General features: G+C 45.9%; 1 protein-coding gene across 1 annotated transcript in view; it reads right to left on the bottom strand.

The window, feature by feature from the left end:
* Positions 1–6,072: 6,072 nt before the first annotated feature.
* cog7 (component of oligomeric golgi complex 7) overlaps positions 6,073–22,762 on the bottom strand; it is a 29,374-nt gene continuing 12,684 nt past the window's right edge. Inside the window, exons 10-18 of the mRNA XM_066684012.1 lie at positions 19,590–19,744; positions 18,620–18,736; positions 16,606–16,671; positions 16,275–16,455; positions 12,718–12,858; positions 12,154–12,237; positions 10,631–10,745; positions 7,071–7,214; positions 6,073–6,610 (exon numbers count right to left, since the gene is read on the bottom strand). Of these exons, the coding sequence (XP_066540109.1) occupies positions 6,444–6,610; positions 7,071–7,214; positions 10,631–10,745; positions 12,154–12,237; positions 12,718–12,858; positions 16,275–16,455; positions 16,606–16,671; positions 18,620–18,736; positions 19,590–19,744 (1,170 nt within the window). The 3' untranslated portion in view covers positions 6,073–6,443. The remainder of the gene's footprint in view (positions 6,611–7,070; positions 7,215–10,630; positions 10,746–12,153; positions 12,238–12,717; positions 12,859–16,274; positions 16,456–16,605; positions 16,672–18,619; positions 18,737–19,589; positions 19,745–22,762) is intronic.

Raw genomic sequence — 22,762 nt, 5'->3', positions numbered from 1 at the left:
ATTCGTATGATTAAAGTGACTGATGGTCACTTTGTGCTTTGGTTAACGTCTTCCCCTGTCTCTGTGTGTGTGTGTGTGACCGACCTCCATAGGCATGTATGTATTAGAGCGGAGCACCAGTTCTGTTTCAGAGGCCATTGCGACTCTTGAAAACATCTGGGACATGAGGTTTGTGTGTGTGTGTGTGTGTGTGTGGAGTGGATTTGGAACTTGCGCATTAAAGGAGCAGTCAGTCATTTTTAGACTCAAACAGTGTTTACACGAGTGAGTTCTCCTTGTTTTTACAGTGGAGTCCCTCAGTGAAGAGCAGCTTCAGTAGAGAATCTCTGCAAGGCCTCAAAATAAAGGCTGTTTTACAGCGTAGACCGTGACTGGCTGCTCCTGTAAGAGCCGTGGTGATGATGATGAAGGTGATGATGTCATATGTACAATCACAGTGGGTGTGTTTGATTTTGTCTTGTTTTTCTTTTGTAATGTTGCTTTTCTTTTATTCGGCAGCTGCCCAAAAATGTCCAGGCGCTGCTTTCACAAAGGGGCACCGTACGGCGCTGTGCAGACGTCTCAGGCTCCTGCGAGAGGGAGATTTAAACACAGTGAGTGTGATACTGTGTGTGTGAGAGAGAGAGAGAGAATGAGTTGGTTTAACCCTTTCTTTCCCCCTCTCTCCTCCTGACAGTCCAGTGTTATTTGAGGTTGTCGTCCTGTCCCTTTATTTAGAGACGAATAAATACTTCATTCTGTTAAATCAAGTGTGTTGTAGATTTAACAAATCCCTACGATCAGGAAACATCTGGAAACACACTTATGTTTTGTATTCAATGTAATGATATCATTGTATAAAAGCACCACGCTAATTATTTGAAATAAGAATAATCTGCCGTGTCTAAGACGTTTGCACAGAACTGTACGCAGCACAAGCGCACACTCGTGCAGTGGTGTGTCGCTGGGCCACAGGGTGAACGGAGGGTCGCAGGTTTCTGTGTGACACTAAATCAGATGCAATTTTTTTCTTTTCTGGAAAGTGGAGCAGCTCATGAGCACGTCTCGGGTGAAAGCTGTATTTTTTACATCAGAATGTCTGTGCGCTTTCTGTTTTTCCCGATTGTCTGAACATATCAAGAAACATATCACTGAAGTGGACACATCTGTCTCATTTTGGAAAAAAAAAGAGACTTAAAAAACAAAACAAACGACAAATTAAACAAAAACAAAAAACAATGAGGATGAATGTGAAGCCCAGTTGGCAGCTTGACTCCGGGTCGGGACTGAAACAGAGCCTTTCAGAGCAGACGCTCAAGAACGGGCTGAAGTCACTAACAGATTGTGTAAAAAAAAAAGAAATCAAATAAAAAAAAAAAACAAAAAAAAAAAAAGGAAAAATTAAGACTCAGTCAATTCAATGAAACTATTAAATTGATGTCATATTTTTAAATAAACGTCTGCTGTTTCTTTTTTACTTCTGCTTTGATTAGAAGTTGCAGTCAGAAACCAATAAAGAAGATGACGTTTCATTTGGCAACATTTCTTCATCTTAATTTTCCAGAGAACATCATTCATTCATTGTCTGTAACCCTTATCCAGTTCAGGGTCGTGGTGGGTCCAGAGCCTACCTGGAATCATTGGGTGCAAGGCAGGAACACACCCTGGAGGAGGTGCCAGTCCTTCACAGGGCAACATACACACATTCACTCACACACTCACACCTACGGACAATTTGGAGTCACCAATCCACCTACCAACGTGTGTTTTTGGACTGTGGGAGGAAACCGGAGCACCCGGAGAAAACCCACGCAGGCACAGGGAGAACACACCACACTCCTCACAGACAGTCACCCGGAGGAAACCCACGCAGACACAGGGAGAACACACCACACTCCTCACAGACAGTCACCCGGAGGAAACCCACGCAGACACAGGGAGAACACGGCACACTCCTCACAGACAGTCATCCAGAGGAAACCCACGAGGACACAGGGAGAACACACCACACTCCTCACAGACAGTCACCCGGAGGAAACCCACGAAGACACAGGGAGAACACACCACACTCCTCACAGACAGTCACCCGGAGGAAACCCACGAAGAGACAGGGAGAACACACCAACTTCTCACAGACAGTCACCCAGAGGAAACCCACGCAGACACAGGGAGAACACGCCACACTCCTCACAGACAGTCACCCGGAGGAAACCCACGCAGACACAGAGAGAACACGCCACACTCCTCACAGACAGTCATCCAGAGGAAACCCACGAGGACACAGGGAGAACACACCAACTCCTCACAGACAGTCACCCGGAGGAAACCCACGCAGACACAGGGAGAACACACCACACTCCTCACAGACAGTCACCCGGAGGAAACCCACGAAGAGACAGGGAGAACACACCAACTTCTCACAGACAGTCACCCAGAGGAAACCCACGCAGACACAGGGAGAACACGCCACACTCCTCACAGACAGTCACCCGGAGGAAACCCACGCAGACACAGAGAGAACATGCCACACTCCTCACAGACAGTCATCCGGAGGAAACCCACGAGGACACAGGGAGAACACACCAACTCCTCACAGACAGTCACCCGGAGGAAACCCACGCAGACACAGGGAGAACACACCACAATCCCCACAGAGAGTCACCCAGAGGAAACCCACGCAGACACAGGGAGAACACACCACACTCCTCACAGACAGTCACCCGGAGGAAACCCACGCAGACACAGGGAGAACACACCACAATCCCCACAGAGTCACCCAGAGGAAACCCACGCAGACACAGGGAGAACACACCACACTCTTCACAGACAGTCACCCGGAGGAAACCCACGCAGACACAGAGAGAACACACCACACTCCTCACAGACAGTCACCCGGAGGAAACCCACGCAGACACAGGGAGAACACACCACACTCCTCACAGACATTCACCCGGAGCAGGACTCGAACCCACAACCTCCAGGCCCCAGGAGCTGTGCGACTGCGACACCTACCTGCTGCACCACCGTGCCGCCCTCAGAGAACATCAGACACAGGGAAAGAGCTCGGACAGGAACGTTGATGTTAATTTTGCGTAAGTGAAAATATCCTGACACCTGTTGACAAAATTTATGTGACTGTATCACAAACAGGAGGAAGGCTGGGGTGTCATATAAGCGTTCGTATATGGAGTTAAATCAGTTGAACTTGGACCAGAAAAAAAAAAGACGTGAAATCTGATTTGTTTCAAAAATTCAGAGAAACCTCTGGGGAGAGGGAGAGTAAACTAAAAGTAAAAGGTCCCCCGGTGTGCCCTCTGCTCAATCAATCAATCAAAGTTTTATTCGTATAGTGCTTTTCACAACAGAAGTCGTCACAAACCGTTTTAAAGGGATCTTGGTCCAAGCCTCCTCTGAGTGACCCAGGGGCAAGGAAAACTCCAACAGCGCACGAGGAATGAACCCAGACTCCTAGGGGGAACCCATCCTCCTCGGGTCGACACCGGGGACACAACAGAGAACAGAACAGAAGGAAAGTGAAGTGATGACAGATGAAGGGGTTACAGTAATGTGAGTGTAGAATATTAGTGATGTATGAGTCTGAGGAAGGAGGAGGCGGTCAGTGATTCTGTGGGAGGGTAAAAGTAGGTGTAGAGTTAATTTGGGCTAAACAACGGCCAAGCCTGATGCTGTAAGACAAAGGTAAGACCTTGTACAGGATGCAGGGGCTGGATCAGGGCAATGAGAGAGAAGTGGGGAAATATAACGTTTGATTACATCTGTGACTGTTTGCTCTGTCTTTTGGGAAATCATGAATGCTGTGTCCTTTGGGCTAAAGAGAGCGAGGATCATACAGTTAGCGCTCAGTTCTAAAGCCAGCGTCAGTTTGTGCACATGGCCTGGGTGACTGTCACGTCTGTGAAGGCACCGTTAATGCTGAACAATATATAAAGGGGTTGGAGAGCTACGCTGCCATCTAGATGACTTCTTTTTCAGAGAAGGCTTTGATTATTTAAGTGAGACGAGGCCCGTCGGCATTTTGCATGATTTACAACAGCACTGCTCCTTAGTAAAAGAGTCCAGGAGCTTAACAAGTCCAGACCGGTCCTCCACTGAAAACAACTGGTGTAGTTTGTAGTGAAAACTCTAATTAGCTGTAACAAGAATGGAGAAATATTATACGTTCAATACAAAGCAATCTGTCTCCTCAGTTTTATTACGGTTAAAAGAAGGGAGTTAGAAGGTCTCATATTTTTCAAGAAAACAGAGTTTCAAATTTTGAAATATTGTGTACTATATTCAATGAAATAGTGAAACTTTTCAACTTTATTTTTTTTTTACATTTTGCATTCCAACGTCTTTGGAAGTGGGGTTTGTACAGGAGAGGGATGGAGACTGACTGGAGAAATGAAAGAACTAATGTGACATTGAACATATAAAGAGATGTTATCTTAGTGTTGAAGATTTAAGAATAATTTCCTGGTCACTATATTGTTCTAGATGTTTGTTTTTTTTTTACTTTATGACTGGAAATTAATTCAGTGAAAGGGTGGTCTCTGACTTTTGCACAGTCCTACATATTTGTTCATGTTTTAAACCATTGGAAATATTCAGACCAGGCCTGTCTAGTCGTTTCAGGTCAGTGTTGTGCAGTGGAGCTAGCTCCGCCATTTGCTTACCGTCTTGCACCAGTGAAGGCGCTTTACTGCCTCCTGCAGGTCTTGTGTGGTACAGCAACACACAGCACATGTGAATGAGGACACACGTAGAACACAGACAAATGAAATCAAGGAAAGACTGGTGTCCTTGTCCTTAATGAACCAATAGAAAAATGTTTATATGATTTGGAGTAAAATAATTTATTACTGTGGTGAAGAGGAGCTGAGCCATAAACAGAAGCTCTCAATTTACCAGTCAGTCAACGTCCCCACACTCAGCTTTCCTCAGCCCACCTGGAATCACAGGACACAAGGCAGGAGCACACCCTGGACAGAGCAGCAACACACACACACACAGTCAGTCAGTCACTCAGTCAGTTACTCAGTCAGTCACTCAGTCAGTCAGTTACTCAGTCAGTCACTCAGTCAGTCAGTTACTCAGTCAGTCAGTCTCTCAGTCAGTTACTCAGTCAGTCAGTCAGACACTCAGTCAGTTACTCAGTCAGTCACTCAGTCAGTCAGTTACTCAGTCAGTCAGTCTCTCAGTCAGTTACTCAGTCAGTCAGTCAGACACTCAGTCAGTCAGTCAGTTACTCAGTCAGTCACTCAATCAGTCAGTTACTCAGTCAGTCACTCAATCAGTCAGTTACTCAGTCAGTCAGTCACTCAGTCAGTCAGTCACTGAGTCACTGTCAGTTAGTCAGTCAGTTACTCAGTCAGTCAGTCACTCAGTTACTCAGTCAGTCAGTCACTCAGTTACTCAGTCAGTCAGTCACTCAGTTACTCAGTCAGTCACTCAGTTACTCAGTCAGTCAGTCACTCAGTTACTCAGTCAGTCAGTCACTCAGTTACTCAGTCAGTTACTCAGTCAGTCAGTCAGTCAGTTACTCAGTCAGTCAGTCACTCAGTTACTCAGTCAGTCAGTCAGTCAGTTACTCAGTCAGTCACTCAGTTACTCAGTCAGTCAGTCACTCAGTTACTCAGTCAGTCAGTCACTCAGTTACTCAGTCAGTCACTCAGTCAGTCAGTCAGTCAGTCAGTTACTCAGTCAGTCACTCAGTTACTCAGTCAGTCAGTCACTCAGTTACTCAGTCAGTCAGTCAGTCAGTCAGTCAGTCAGTCACTCAGTTACTCAGTTAGTCAGTCAGTCAGTTAGTCAGTCAGTCACTCAGTTACTCAGTCACTCAGTCAGTCAGTCAGTCAGTCAGTCAGTTACTCAGTCAGTCAGTCACTCACTCAGCCAGTCACTCACTCAGCCAGTCAAGCAGAGCGCTGGGAGAACACCCTCACAGACACAGAGAGAACACACACCACTGGAGCTGTGTGAAACAGGCCTCTTCATTGCGGCCTGGCCTTAGGTTATATCCAGCTACAGAGAGAAATCCTTCTTTGTGGAACACCCCTCAGTTCAAAAAATCTAAAGCATAAGTGTGTGTTGTATGTTTGTTTATTAGTTCATAAATATAACAAAAAAACCCACAGAAAAGCAGAACAGAACAGAGACAGAGGAAAGTTAATCTAGTGTGTTCCCAAACCGAGACCTTAAACCTTGTTTTCAACCGAGAGAAATCAACCAGTGCAGCTCCCCCCTGTGGCTCCACAGGTGCACGCTCTATAATTAACTCCACATACATTCCACTTTCATGTTGGTGTAAAAGCGCTAACTGACATTCATATAAGAGTGAGAGAATCTCCGCTACCGAGATTAAGTTTGGTTGGAAACGCACGTAGAAGCCACTGTTTGGAAAAATGTAGAAGGAAAAAACGCAAAAACAAAGACATGGAGACGTCTCGGCCTCCACCTTCCTCTCAGTACTCGATGCCCCTCATGGCTGCGATGCTGGAGGAGAGTCTGCGAGGTAAGGGCTTGGCGGTTTGTCGGAACTCCTCAGGTTTGGTGCGGAGGAGGGTGGTGATGTTCTGGAGAGTTCTGGACGTTTGCAGCCCCAGGGCATCCATCACGTTGCTCAGGTAATCTACGAATTTATGTAAACAAAAAGTATCAGTATGTCGACAAGACAGAATTCATTCCTTCATTCACCTTCTGTAAGTTCACCATCGTGACCAGGCTCCAGTTGGAACCTGTTTATCATTTGAAGTTTAATATTCAAACTCATCAGGAACGATGGCAACATTTAAATGTTAAAAGGGAAACAGCGGCTCTCCGCTTTTCCTTTACACCATCGGCCCCACCTCTCTCTGTCGGTGGCAAAATCCTGCACCTGCCACAAATGTAAATAGTTCATTTACTTGGGTTTTTCAAAATGAGTTCATATATAAAAATACATAAAAAGAAAACACTAAAGATACGAAACATTAAATTAATACACACTGCAATTCAAAGCACCATTAGCTTATTAGACTTACCCTTGTTACATAGCTAATAGCAACTCTTTTGTTTTTCTGATATAAAAGTGTTAACTGTGGGGATAATACCGATGTCAGTCGCCAGCTGTTTGGTTGCGTGCGGACTCAGTTCGGGAATCTGCAGGATCACGTCGCAGTACGTCTGCATGGTCGCCCTGGCTAGAGATCCCAGCCAATAATCTGCAGTGTTCTCCAACTCTGGGACATCGTCACCTACAGGACGGACACACCATTAGTGCACACTCGTCATCCATGCTTTTAAAAGCCCTTATGAATTTCCCAGTTTTCCCAGTATTTTTTATTATTAAATTTAAGCTGTTAACTCAGCTGCCAATAAAGAAAAAGTGTTCACAAAAGTGATTCAGTTCTAGCTGAAGGACAGTTAGCTTCAGTGTTTTATTCTTTATGATACTTTCAATAGAGATCATTCATTCATTGTCTGTAACCCTTATCCAGCTCAGGGTCACAGTGGGTCCAAAGCCTACCCGGAATCACTGGGTGCGTGGCGGGTACACACTCCAGAGAGCGCCAGTGCTTCACAGGGTGATACACATTCGCACCTACGGACACTTTTGAGTCTCCAATCCACCTACCAAAATGTTTTTTTGGAGCGTGGGAGGAAACCGGAGCACCCGGAGGAAACCCACGCAGACACAGGGAGAACACACCACACTCCTCACAGACAGTCACCCGGAGGAAACCCACGCAGACACAGGGAAAACACACCACACTCCTCACAGACAGTCACCCGGAGGAAACCCACGCTGACACAGAGAGAACACACCACACTCCTCACAGACAGTCACCCGGAGGAAACAAACGCAGACACAGAGAGAACACACCAGACTCCTCACAGACAGTCACCCGGAGGAAACCCACGCTGACACAGAGAGAACACACCACACTCCTCACAGACAGTCACCCGGAGGAAACCCAAGCAGACACAGAGAGAACACACCACACTCCTCACAGACAGTCACCCGGAGGAAACCCAAGCAGACACAGAGAGAACACACCACACTCCTCACAGACAGTCACCCGGAGGAAACCCAAGCAGACACAGAGAGAACACACCACACTCCTCACAGACAGTCACCCGGAGGAAACCCACGCTGACACAGAGAGAACACACCACACTCCTCACTGACAGTCACCCGGAGGAAACAAACGCAGACACAGAGAGAACACACCAGACTCCTCACAGACAGTCACCCGGAGGAAACCCACGCTGACACAGAGAGAACACACCACACTCCTCACAGACAGTCACCCGGAGGAAACCCAAGCAGACACAGAGAGAACACACCACACTCCTCACAGACAGTCACCCGGAGGAAACCCAAGCAGACACAGAGAGAACACACCACACTCCTCACAGACAGTCACCCGGAGGAAACCCACGCTGACACAGAGAGAACACACCACACTCCTCACAGACAGTCACCCGGAGGAAACCCAAGCAGACACAGAGAGAACACACCACACTCCTCACAGACAGTCACCCGGAGGAAACCCAAGCAGACACAGAGAGAACACACCACACTCCTCACAGACAGTCACCCGGAGGAAACCCAAGCAGACACAGAGAGAACACACCACACTCCTCACAGACAGTCACCCGGAGGAAACCCACGCTGACACAGAGAGAACACACCACACTCCTCACTGACAGTCACCCGGAGGAAACAAACGCAGACACAGAGAGAACACACCAGACTCCTCACAGACAGTCACCCGGAGGAAACCCACGCTGACACAGAGAGAACACACCAGACTCCTCACAGACAGTCACCCGGAGGAAACCCACGCTGACACAGAAAGAACACACCACACTCCTCACAGACAGTCACCCGGAGGAAACCCACGCTGATACAGAGAGAACACACCACACTCCTCACAGACAGTCACCTGGAGGAAACCCCCACAGACACAGGGAGAACACACCACACTCCTCACAGACAGTCACCCGGAGGAAACCCACGCAGACACAGAGAGAACACACCACACTCCTCACAGACAGTCACCCGGAGGAAACCCAAGCAGACACAGAGAGAACACACCACACGCCTCACAGACAGTCACCCGGAGGAAACCCACGCTGACACAGAGAGAACACACCACACTCCTCACAGACAGTCACCCGGAGGAAACCCACGCTGACACAGAGAGAACACACCACACTCCTCACAGACAGTCACCCGGAGGAAACCCCTGCAGACACAGGGAGAACACACCACACTCCTCACAGACAGTCATCCGGAGGAAACCCACGCAGAAACAGAGAGAACACACCACACTCCTCACAGACAGTCACCCGGAGGAAACCCACGCTGACACAGGGAGAACACACCACACTCCTCACAGACAGTCACCCGGAGGAAACCCACGCTGACACAGAGAGAACACACCACACTCCTCACAGACAGTCACCCGGAGGAAACCCCCGCAGACACAGGGAGAACACACCACACTCCTCACAGACAGTCACCCGGAGGAAACCCCCGCAGACACAGAGAGAACACACCACACGCCTCACAGACAGTCACCCGGAGGAAACCCACGCTGACACAGAGAGAACACACCACACTCCTCACAGACAGTCACCCGGAGGAAACCCACGCAGACACAGAGAGAACACACCACACTCCTCACAGACAGTCACCCGGAGGAAACCCACGCAGACACAGAGAGAACACACCACACTCCTCACAGACAGTCACCTGGAGGAAACCCACGCAGACACAGAGAGAACACACCACACTCCTCACAGACAGTCACCCGGAGGAAACCCACGCAGACACAGAGAGAACACACCACACTCCTCACAGACAGTCACCCGGAGGAAACCCACGCAGACACAGGGAGAACACACCCCACTCCTCACAGACAGTCAACCGGAGGAAACCCACACAGACACAGGGGGAACACACCACACTCCTCACAGACAGTCACATGGAGCGGGACTCGAACCCACAACCCTCAGGACCCTGAAGCTGTGACTGCGACACCTACCTGCTGCTCCAGTGTGCCGCCCTTAATAGACTTCAGCGTCAGAATAATTAATGACATTGTACTGAATTATTGCTGAACCATAAGTCGATTAATCAAGAGTCTTGTTACAAAAATGATAAAAGGACATTAGAGCCATAATAAACAATGAAAGCTTACTTTTAATACTTAAGTACAATTGAAGGTAAACACTTTTGTACTTTTACTCAAGTACATGACTCCATGTACTTCATCCACCTCTGGAATTTCCAGACTACAGTCACCAGAGGTCCACGGTACAGATGTCCAAGTTAGACCGCAGTCACCTGTGATGCACAAGTCGTCAGCTACCCTTCACCCTTTATTTTTTGGTTCCTGACCACAAACCACAAAGTAGTATTGTAGGGGGTGTGGTGCGAATTACATCGTGTCATGCACCACAGTGGTGCTGATGTGTAACACATATGTCATTGGTGGGTTGGGAGTGGACCATGAAATAAAATAAAGGGCAGCTGCGTAACAACCCACAAATGTGGTGCTAGAAGACGGGCAGCACAAACTTCCTCTCGACTGACAGATACATTTCCAATAGTGTGAGAAATCTGAGAATGTACTAAAGTGACCGGTACATCTGCGCATACCTTGCTCTGGAGGATATGGCAGTTTTCCCGTGTGTAACGCCAGTTCCAGTGCTGGATCCTCCTGAGTCACAAAGGGCTCCAAATGCAGTGGCAGAGACATGACGTACTGCCCGATCTACAAAGAGCACGCACACAAGCACAAAGTGGTACAAATTATGGAACATAATATATATATATATATGCACACAATGTTTATTCTCTGAATTGTGGGGACATTTCATAGATTTCCATTCATTAAATGGAGATATGCCATTAACATTCCCATAAGAACTACTAGCTTAAAGGCTAAGCACCACTTAATGGACCTCCATGAATATTCCACATTATTGTAGTTACTGACAGATATAAGTATGAATTAAAATGAAAATAGCAGCTTAATCTGCTTTAAAACTGACAATTTTATTAAATTGACGGAAAAACCCGAGCTCTCTACGGAAATTCTTGAACGCGACCGTGACGTCACTGGTGGACAACAGCTGAACAACGCCGCGGTAAAACACCGTTATGACTGACTGTTATGACAGTATCTAGCTAAATAACCAACATTATTCATGACAATAGCCTAGCAATAAGCTAAACTCAAATTTAGAGGTACCGTTATTCTTGTAAATGTGATCGAAGTCGAACTCGAATTCATCCGACACTATAAATCTCCGTAATGCAGCTACGTAGCCGAGTATAATCTGAGACAACGAGTTTAGCGAGTCAAGCTAACGCTAACTAACACCAACTAAAACAGGCGAAGTGAGTGTCCTTACCCTGTTTACCTCCATGTTACAGAGGCTCTTGAACACCTTTCGTTGGTGTCCTTACATGCCCATATTGTTGGAAAAGCGCCAGTGAAATGAGCTACAGATAACGGAGTGAGCGGACGGTCCTTTCCAAAGTGTCCGTTTAAAGTTGACAAATTTAGTCCATTTTCTGGATATTTTGGGATCTTTGGGCCATTTGTTCACAGATGTCCCACTGTACATTGAATGATTGCAGCCAAAAACAACACACCTTTTCCTCATTTTGCATTAAATTAAGTGCAGCTTCTAGAGTGTTGTCCACCATCTACGTCACAGGCAAGACGCCTATTAGAGTTTCCCAACACCGTTGGGGGGGGGGGTTTGTAAATTAAGACATAACCCTGTTACCCACACACACAGACAAAAGACTGAGCAGTAAACAAACACACAGACACAGTGCAAGTAGCATACACGCTAACATACACCTCCTTCTACATCCCTATATTTGGGTTTTCTTACATGTACATCTCTAATGGTGGAGTTTACGTCACAGGAACAGGCCAAAGTCAACACACACAGGAGGTGAGGACCTGTATATATCGTCACTTCCAATTAAAAGCATTTATCTCCGTGTTTGTGGATGTTTAGTTTACTACATCAACTGATCACAGCTGCTGTCCTCCACACGGTGTGAAAATGTAATGATGAACGGACCAATAGAAGTACTCCAAAATTATTTAGAATAAAGTAATTTTACATTGACTTCCATTGAAAAACATGTGTGTGTCTTACATTAGTAATGTACTCCTGCGGCGAGAGGCTGAATGTTGGTAGGTTTTCAGTGAGTGTTTCATCCAGACCAGCAGAACTCCGACCCTACGAGCACAAAGAACCAGACATTATCCCTTCTCTCACTTTCATACATAAACTCCTCACACACACACTCACTCACACACTCACTCACACACTCACTCACACACTCACTCACTCACACACACACTCACACTCACACACACTCTCACACACACTCACACTCACACACACTCACACACACTCACACTCACACACACTCACTCACACTCACTCACACTCACTCACACATACTCACACACACTTACTCACACACACTTACTCACACACACACATACTCACACACTCACACACACATACTCACACACACACTCACACTCACACTCACTCACACATACATACACACTCACACTTACTCACACACACACATACTCACACACACACACTCACACTCACACACACTCACTCACACACACTCACTCACACACACTCACTCACACACACACACACACACACACACACACTCACACTCACACTCACACTCACCTCTGACTTGCTGACGAGGCAGAGCTGGTGTTTGATTTGCAGAAACACAGAGTCAAAGGCGAGTTGATTTGCCTGCTGGTTCAGACGGGTCAGAGCGGCCCGGGTCTCAGACAGCAGACTGGAGTGTCCAGTGCCCTTCTCCTGCCACACACACCAAAACACACTTTTACATCAGTATTAAGAATCCCTGTGGCAGCCCAAAGCACTAATGCTGTGATTGATCAATGCTGTCCCCTCCCTGAGCCCCGGAGTCTGAAGGATGCACTCATTTACACAATAGATCTCTAGATTTGTAGCTCTTCACTCACCTTAGAGCAATGAATCAATTATTTGACTCCCACTTTTCTGCAGTAATAGTCTCTGATCCTAAGATCATGTGTAGCTGCTCCTGAGCAAAGTGCGTGCACTTTAATGTGTCAGGACTCAATTTTTCCATTACAACAGTCAAACAATATCAGGTATAATATTCTCCCCCTGTGTAAACAGCCCTGTTCAGAATGCCCGCTGTTCCTTTAAATGATAATGAGCCGCTCGCTGTTCACCCCGACCCCGAGCGCACAGCAGCGAGGAGCAGAAGCTCTGGTTTTTAGCCGTTTTCACTCTGTTCTCTTTCTTCTCTGTTTTTACTCAGTGCTCTTATTTCTCCGCGCTCGTTGTGTCTGTTTTGCTGAGTTTAACCTCATCTTTGCGCTCTCACACAAACACGGGTCCAGCGCTGTGATTGGACAGACTCAGACGAGGGGGCGGGTCTCTGCACCTGACATCAGAAGCAAAGCAGAATCTGTTTCGCAGTGTGTTATGTGTTGGCCCCTTTTAAATGATGATGACCTTTTTCTACAAAGTTAATCATTACTTGATAAACATTTATTTGCTGAATTGCCCGAGGAGTAAAGGTGTACTACTGTGACACAGACACAGAAGAGACAAAGATGATTGGTCATTGAGTTTTTGTCACAAGGGGAATGTCATAAAAACGAGGGCCAAGCGTCTTCTGCAAAAACACATTTGATGTGTGATTTACTGTCACCCGAATAATCATCACTGATATTTTGTCCTGTTACAATAATTACTCTGTTATTAGTAAAACAGATAAGGACAGCTCTAATAAACCTAGACTGGATTAATTACACACACGTATCTTTAACATAAAGACTAGGGATCTTCCCTACTGCCAGATAAACATCGCTTTTCAGCAAAGGGTTCAAAACCAGGCAAAAATATCTCGTTAAAAGCACTTGCTCTGACGTCCTGAACACCAGAAATAAATACTCCTTCATTATTTACACACACTCAGCTCCTGTGGATGCCACTGAAATCTAGCAACTGGCAGCGTACGCATGAACATCGTCACTGTCGGAACAAAACTTGATCTCCCAGAATAGTAACCTACAGGAGAAGGAAGGAAGATGGGAGTTAATGGAGAATGGCACTGTTCCTTGACCCTATACTTCATTACGAAAAGGAAGGAATGATAACTACATTATTTAGTGCTTTTCTAGACCCTTAAAACACTTTGTTTTTGGAGGAGTCTCTCACACTAGATATTAGACAGAGAGTGAGCAGTCAAAAGGGAGTTTATTTGAAGGTGGGAATGATAAAGGAGGCCGGAAGTGACCAGAGAGGCAGATTACATTTTAATTTCTAATGCTGTTTATTGTTTTACTCACGTTTCTGAAGTTCATTTTATTGTCAAGCATTCTGTTGTATGAAAAGTGCTATGTTAAAGTTAATAATGATTATTATAATATCATTATTTAGTAAGTAAGCACATTTAAAACTAAAGTGCTTTACAATATATTAAAAAGAACAAATGCTCCAGTTTTGAGCTTGGATTAAAAACTCTAGAGTCTAATGTGGATTGGGAGACAGTTCCAGAGCCCTTAGGGCAGACAGAAGTGATTGTGATGTTGACCTTATTAGGCCTGAACATGTAAAGCATGTCCACAATAAAAACACAACTATTCAGGGCTTTAAAACCATAAATATTGGACATCAGGGACTTTTGTGACCTCAGTTTTTCCTATAACACCATCCCTGAGTCTGAAATGGCTCCCTATTCACTATTCCTTATGTTAGTCCTTATATAGTGTACTATTAAAGGCAGGGTAGTGAATGATTTTACACACAATCTCATGTGGGTTTTTACCTGACAAAGCAGTGGATTATGGGTATTCTGCTAATGTACATGGGTCGTACACTATACATTTGGGGGGCATCGTGGGAGTGTTTGAGCGCACTGAAAATTGTCCACCATGTTTTAGGTCACTGCTACAAAATAGTGCGCTATATAGTGAATAAAGCAGTGATTCGGACACGTGGGACCTTTTGGGTTAAATTTCTTCTCCTGCAGCAGTAGGTGGTTCCAGGCCTCTGTAAATGGCTAAAAATATGAGACTACTAATACAGTAATGCTTTTGTTTTTTAATAAAAAATAAAGAGTCAACATTAGTGTCAGGTGAGAAATGTAGAGTTGTGGCATCTAAGGGCTGACGGACCACTGGATGAGAAGAGAAAACCCCCCGGAGTAGAAGCGTGTTCTGTTCATATGAGCAGCTCTTATCATGCTGCTTTTATTTTTCATTCATTCATTCATTCATTCATTCAGTCATTATCTGTAACCCTTATCCAGTTCAGGGTTGCGGTGGGTCCAGAGCCTACCTGCAATCATTGGACGCAAGGCGGGAATACACCCTGGAGGGGGCGTTAGTCCTTCACAGGGCAACACACACACACATTAATACCTACGGACACTTTTGAGTCTCCAATCCCCCTATCAACGTGTGTTTTTAGACTGTGTGAGGAAACCGGGAGCACCCGGAGGAAACCCACGCGGACACAGAGAACACACCACACTCCTCACAGACAGTCACCCGGAGGAAACCCACGCAGACACAGAGAACACACCACACTCCTCACAGATAGTCACCCAGAGGAAACCCACGCAGACACAGGGAGAACACACCACACTCCTCACAGACAGTCACCCGGAGGAAACCCACACAGACACAGGGAACACACCACACTCCTCCCAGACAGTCACCCGGAGGAAACCCACCCAGACACAGGGAGAACACACCACACTCCTCACAGACAGTCACCCGAAGGAAACCCACGCAGACACAGGGAGAACACACCACACTCCTCCCAGACAGTCACCCGGAGGAAACCCACCCAGACACAGGGAGAACACACCACACTCCTCACAGACAGTCACCCGGAGCAGGACTCGAACCCACAACCTCCAGGTCCCTGGAGCTGTGTGACTGCAACACTACCTGCTGCGCCACCGTGCACCCTTGCTTTAATTTTTAATTAATAATATTAATAATACCCAGTATACATAATAAATAGTGTGCTAGACAGTGAATAGGGCACCAATTCGGACACAGCACACGTCTAATCTGAATTACAGACCTCTTCGTTTAGTACTGCTTCCCCATCACTGCACTTGGGAACTGGGACCCCAAGGACAGCTCCCCCTGTTGGCACCACCAAGACCACAAATAACAGCAACAATCTGCAAATCGCTGCTGCAGGCTACTGAAGAAAAGACGAACCTTGAGGGTGTGGAGGGTTTCCAGAAGATTATTGTAATCTGCCGTGCTGCTCTGCTGTAGATAGTTAAATTCTTGCCATGGGTTCTTCTGGCCACGCCTCTCAGCTCCGCCCTCCTGCAGACCACTCAGGCTCCTGGGGTTGAACCCCTCCCACAGAAAACGTCCCGCCTTCCCTAGGATCCTACCAATCACAAGTCATCATGCAGAGGAGGAATAAGAGGATATGATGAAACACCACCATAAAACCACAACAAAACATAGAGGTACTATTTTTACCAACTAAATCGTGTGTGTGTGTGTGTGTGAGAAAAAGAGAGAAAGAGAAACATACTTGTTTGAAAGCTGCTGCTCAAAAGCTCCACACTGCCTGAGAAGCTCCCCACACGTGGCAATTATTCTGCAATTCAATATTAAATTCAAAATTCAAATCTTTGAATCGTTCAAAAACAAATCATCACAAATTAAACTGCAGTGCAGAGGTGTTCAAACCGTGGGGAAATGTGAGCGGTAAGACTGTCAAAAATAAATATAGCAATGAATCTGTCATAAAACATTTACTTATTTTCACGAATTCATTAATATCAGCCACAGATGCTCCGCCCACACGGTGATTGAGAGTCTGATACTTTCAGCGCGTTTACCTGACCTCAAATGTCAGGATTGTACCAGCTGCATTCTGATTGGCTCTCTATACATCCGCGTATATGCACTTACGTGTATTATTTTTTACTGGCTCTGGTATTGGTCCGACGTGAAAGACTGCCTCCACACGTCATGCCAAAATAACTTGTGAGGTGTATCAGTTACATTTCTTTTCTTGCTGTTGTAGATGGTTCCAGGTGGTGTATATATACAGTGCCTTGCTAAAGTATTCGGCCCCTTGAACTTTTCAACCTTCTGCCACATTTCAGGCTTCAAACATAAAGATATAAAATTAAAAAAATTTTTTGAAGAATCAACAACAAGTGGGACACAATCGTGAAGTGGAATGAAATTTATTGGATGTGTCAAACCTTTTTAACAAATAAAAAATTGAAAAGTGGGGTGGGCGATATTATTCGGCCCCTTGCATTAATACTTTGTAACGCCACCTTTTGCTGCAATTACAGCTGCAAGTCTCTTGGGGTATGTCTCCATCAGTTTTTCACATTGAGAGACTGAAATTCTTGCCCATTCTTCCTTGCAAAACAGCTGGAGCTCAGTGAGGTTGGATGGAGAGCGTTTGAACAGCAGTCTTCAGCTCTTTCCACAGATTCTCGATTGGATTAGGGTCTGGACTTTGACTTGGCCGTTCCAACACCTGGATACGTTTATTAGTGAACCATTCCACTGTAGATTTGGCTTTATGTTTTGGATCATTGTCTTGTTGGAAGATATAAATCTCCGTCCCAGTCTCAGGGCTCTTGCAGACTCCAGGTTTTCTTCCAGAATGGTCATGTATTTGGCCCCATCCACCTTCCCATCAATTCTGACCATCTTCCCTGTCCCTGCTGATGAAAAGCAGGCCCAAACCATGACGCTGCCACCACCATGTTTAACAGTGGGGATGGTGTGTTCAGGGTGATGAGCTGTGTTGCTTTTACAGTTGGATTTTGGTTTCATCTGGTTTCACCACAGCACCTTCTTCCACATGTTTGGTGGGTCTCCCAGTGGCTGGTGGCAAACTTTAAACGAGACTTTTTATGGATGTCTTTGAGAAATGGCTTTCTTCTTGCCAGTCTTCCATAAAGGCCAGATTTGTGCAGTGTACGACTGATTGTTGTCCTATGGACAGACTCCCCCACCTCAGCTGTAGATCTCTGCAGTTCATCCAGAGGGATCATGGGCCTCTTGGCTGCGTCTCTGATCACTCTTCTCCTTGTTCGAGATGAAAGTTTAGAGGGACGGCGGGGTCTTGGTGGATTTGCAGTGGTCTTCCATTTCAGTATGATCGAAAGCTTGCACAGTGCTCCTTGGGATGTTTAAAGCTTGGGAAATATTTTTGTATCCGAATCCAGCTTTAAACCTCTCCACAACAGTATCCCGGACCTGCCTGGTGTGTTCCTTGGTCTTCATGATGCTATATATATGCTGTTATATTCAGACGTGGTAGTAGTTTACATATTGTTATGTTTGTTTTAGTTGAGGAGGTGGGTCCAGAAGGTCCACTGTTATAATCAACACAGTCAGAGAATGCTCGGTATCCCCAGTCAGACCATTTAAGTCATTTAACTCCAGTGACACATTACAGAGGTAAGCAAAGGCTACAGGCCTCAGACCATCTGTCTCAGGTGTGTTACAGAACAAATATGAATGACTTAGGGACTGGCTAAGAGCAGCAATCGAGAAAAAACAATTTCCCCCACCTGATCGAATTCTGGAAAGCCGTCCAGTCTTCAGTGAACACTTCAGAAGTGGGTGTGTCCTCTAGTCTATACTTCTTTCTGATTGACTGAAGGGTGACAGAGAAATCTGACACATACCTGTGAGAGTGCACATACATTCAGATAAATGATTAGACAAATGAATATTGAGAACCACAATCATATTAACACACACACACACCGATCAAACATAACATTATGACCACTGTCCACTCTCTCAACTCCACTGACCATATAGAAGCACTCCATAGTTCTACAATTACAGACTGTAGTCCACGTATTTCTCCCAGTTCTTCAGCGCTCAGGACCCCCACAGAGCAGGTGTGATGTGGTGGTGGATCATTCTCAGCGCTGCAGTGACACTGACATGGTGGTGGTGTGTTAGTGTGTGTTGTGCTGGTGTAGAGTGGATCAGACACAGCAGTGCTGCTGGAGTTTTTAAACCCCTCAGTGTCTGGACCGAGAACAGTCCACCGACCAAAAACATCCAGCCGACAGCGTCCTGTGTCACTGATGAAGGACTAGAGGACGAGCGACACACACTGTGCAGCGACAGATGAGCTACTGTCTCTGACTCTACATCTACAAGGTGGACCAACGAGGGAGGAGTGTCTCACAGAGTGGACAGAGAGTGGACACAGGGTTTAAAAACTCCAGCAGCGCTGCTGTGTCTGATCCACTCTACACCAGCACAACACACACTAACACACCACCACCACGTCAGTGTCACTGCAGCGCTGAGAATGATCCACCACCACATCACACCTGCTCTGTGGGGGTCCTGAGCGCTGAGGAACAGGGGGGAAAGAGCAAACAAAATATGTAGAACAACAGATGGACAGTCTTTAATTGTAGAACTACAAAGTGCAGCCATTGAGTGGACAGTGAGTGAAGTGGTCATAATGTTATTAATGATCAATATGTGTGTGTGCGTGTGTGTGTATGCACATACTTGTTGAACAGAGCTCGTAATGCTTTGATGAGGCCACAGACACCGAGTCCATCTGTGAATTTCACACAGCGATCCACAGCAGCCGCCGCCAGCCCAAACACCTTCTGTACAGAGTGTGTGAGCTCCAGGACACAGTCTAACACCTCTCCTCGTTCCTAAACACACACACACACAGTTTGTTTAAAATATTTTACATTTATATTTGTCATTTGGCAGACTCTTATTATTCTCTACATTTTTAATCATGTTACAGATGGTGTGTTAGGACTATTGACCTGTTTAAGCTGGGTATGGAACTCAAGTCTGCCATATGGAAGGCAGTGGTGTAACAGACTACATTATACCATCCTCTATTCCAGCTGCTCACCAAGCAGGAAAAACTGGAGGGTAGCAGTTACCCACTCTACTAACCTCTACACCACGGTTTGGGTGAATGTCAGAGTGCAATCACTAATTGCAGCTATGCTCACGTTACAGTGCCAATGTTCACCCACCAGGTCCTGCAGTGGTACTAGTGCAGCATTAAGATTAAGAATAGTAACAACGCATGGACACGACTAATGTTTTGAAAACTCTAACGGTAATTTAGGACATTTGATTGAACGCAAGTTAGCTTTTCTACTGTTACTCTTTCTTATAATTGTTCATACCTGAAATAAAACAAAAGACATGTCTTTACTTTATACTCCACCAGAGGGCACCAGAGGCCAGTGCTCACTAATAGGCGGAGCCAGACAGACCTGGACCTGTAACCAATACACTCTTGACAAGTGTGTTTATTTTAACTGGTGTTTTTTCTTTACTCATTACGATACAGGTTTAGCAGTCCAGGAAACTCAGACAAATCGTATGTACTGTACATATCACATGTGACGCTACTCAACCAATCAGATTAGTGCATTATGATGTGCGCTGCAACTCGAGGGAACGACACACAATGAGCAAGGCTCCAGACACGTCTGTCCTGGGGCCAATGAAAATAGTCCCTGGACGAGATAAAAGCCCTTTTATTTTGGGACACTTTTTGTGACGAGAAGTGTGAGCGGTAAAACCTGAGACATTAGAAATAAGGAGACAGATCACCGGTAAAAATATGAACAGAGTTTGTAAAGTTCAAGTCAGATTATGAATAAAGTCCCACCCCATCAGCAAAAAAGAGCCAGTCAGCTTGAGCCATTCCAACAAAAGTTACATAGTTCAGGTTCTGCAGGGCTGAGCCTGGAGTAGCAATGACAGAGGCTCTATTTTTCCTATTACTGATCTTAAAGATGGAGCATCACGGTGGTGCAAAGGATAGTGTCCCTGTCACAGCTCCAGGGTCCTGGAGGTTGTGGGTTCAAGTCCCGCTCCGGGTGACTGTCTGTGAGGAGTGTGGTGTGTTCTCCCTGTGTCTGTGTGGGTTTCCTCCGGGTGACTGTGAGGAGTGTGGTGTGTTCTCCCTGTGTCTGCGTGGGTGTCCTCCGGGTGAGTGTCTGTGGGGAGTGTGCTGTGTTCTCCCTGTGTCTGCGTGGGTTTCCTCTGGGTGACTGTCTGTGAGGAGTATGGTGTGTTCTCCCTGTGTCTGCGTGGGTTTTCTCCAGATGACTGTCTGTGAGGAGTGTGGTATGCAGAGCAACAGATGGACTACAGTCTTTAATTGTATAATTTTTTTTGTTTTTATCCACATTTGATTTTTGATGCCAACACACTCTTTCTACTTCAGCCTATCATCCTCTCATTTCTAACTCTGTCTACTCTTTGTCTATCTCATCTCCCTTTTTTCCCGAGAAACTTACTGAGAAAAGGACTTGTGTAGGCCACGAGGCTTCATCGCGGAAAGTAACAGAACCTACAATATAGCGTTTAAGGCTTTTCAGCAGTCACCCGAAGGGTTTTATCAGTTGTAAAGTGGTAGAAAGGTCCCTGCTGTTTAAATCTCTGTGGTTGCTTCACACCTATGATGTCATGAAATGAAATGACAACAGTTGGTGTAGTGTGGATATGTGAACTTGAGGGAACGGCGAGAGAGAAGATATTCATAGAACAATCAACATCTGAATATGAAGAAGACAAACGACTGCTTTAAAATAAGGGCTATCCGATGGGCTGTTCCTTGGCTGGAATCAGAACCCTGCAGCCAAACTTCAGCTGCGCCTTTAGGTGCACGATGTGTACAGGAAAAGTAAATGTACATAAATTGCATGTAAATGTATGAAACGTTAATCCTGGCAGATGTGTTCTTTTCTCATTCTGATTAAGAAACTCTTCACAGACACAACCCACATCACATTTGCACACGTGATACACACGGGAGGGGGTGATCTCCCACTCTCATTCAAACTCTCAGTCCGTTTCAGAGTCAGAGTAACAATGACAGAGGCTCTACTCTCTCTGTTACAGCTCAGTGGAGCATTAGATGATTCTGAATAGTGCGGGGCGATATTGATCGATCTCGATATTTATAGCGATATTAACATTCTGTCACGCTGTAGCAAAGGACATCCTTCTAAAAATATAGACTGAATACACCAAATGTTACTATTAAACATTACTCAGATTCACAAGGAAAGACTTCACTGGAACAATAACCTTCTTACCACATAAAAGTAATGATATCTTTGTCTTGTGTGATGAAAACATTCTTAGGGCATTACCACCTCAAGCGATTAAAAAAGGCAGAAAGAGGAAAAGATGGATTAAGAGTTTAAAATAATAAATAAATCTATCTATCGTTACACTTTAATAGCGCTTTTCTAAACACCCAAGGACTCTACAATCCACACTGCTCAGAACGCTCAGTACACACACACACACTGGTGAGAAGCGGCAGCCAAACGCACACAGCATACTCTCGACCAGGAACGACCGTCCACCTGGAGGACTGCATCGGGCACTAGGATTTCACCCAGGACAGAGTGCCAATCCATATCTGGGCACACACCAGGACAGTTATTAGAGAAGCCAATTCACCTACCCTGCCATGTTTTTTTTTTTTTTTTGGACTGTGGGAGGAAACCGGGGGAGCCCCCGGAGGAAACCCACGCAGACACAGGGAGAACATGGAAACTCCACCCAGATGGGACTTGAACCCAAGGTTCCAGCGCTGAGAGGAGAGCGTGCTCACCCCAAAGCCACCGTGCCGCGGTAAATGAACATCCCCAAGTGTTAAACTATAATCATACTGCACTTAATCC

This window comes from Hoplias malabaricus, chromosome 10 (assembly GCF_029633855.1).
Source record: "Hoplias malabaricus isolate fHopMal1 chromosome 10, fHopMal1.hap1, whole genome shotgun sequence".
NCBI classification, from domain to species: Eukaryota; Metazoa; Chordata; class Actinopteri; order Characiformes; family Erythrinidae; genus Hoplias; species Hoplias malabaricus.
The sequence above is the reverse complement of the archived record's forward strand: the minus strand, read 5'-3'. Positions and strand labels throughout refer to the sequence as shown.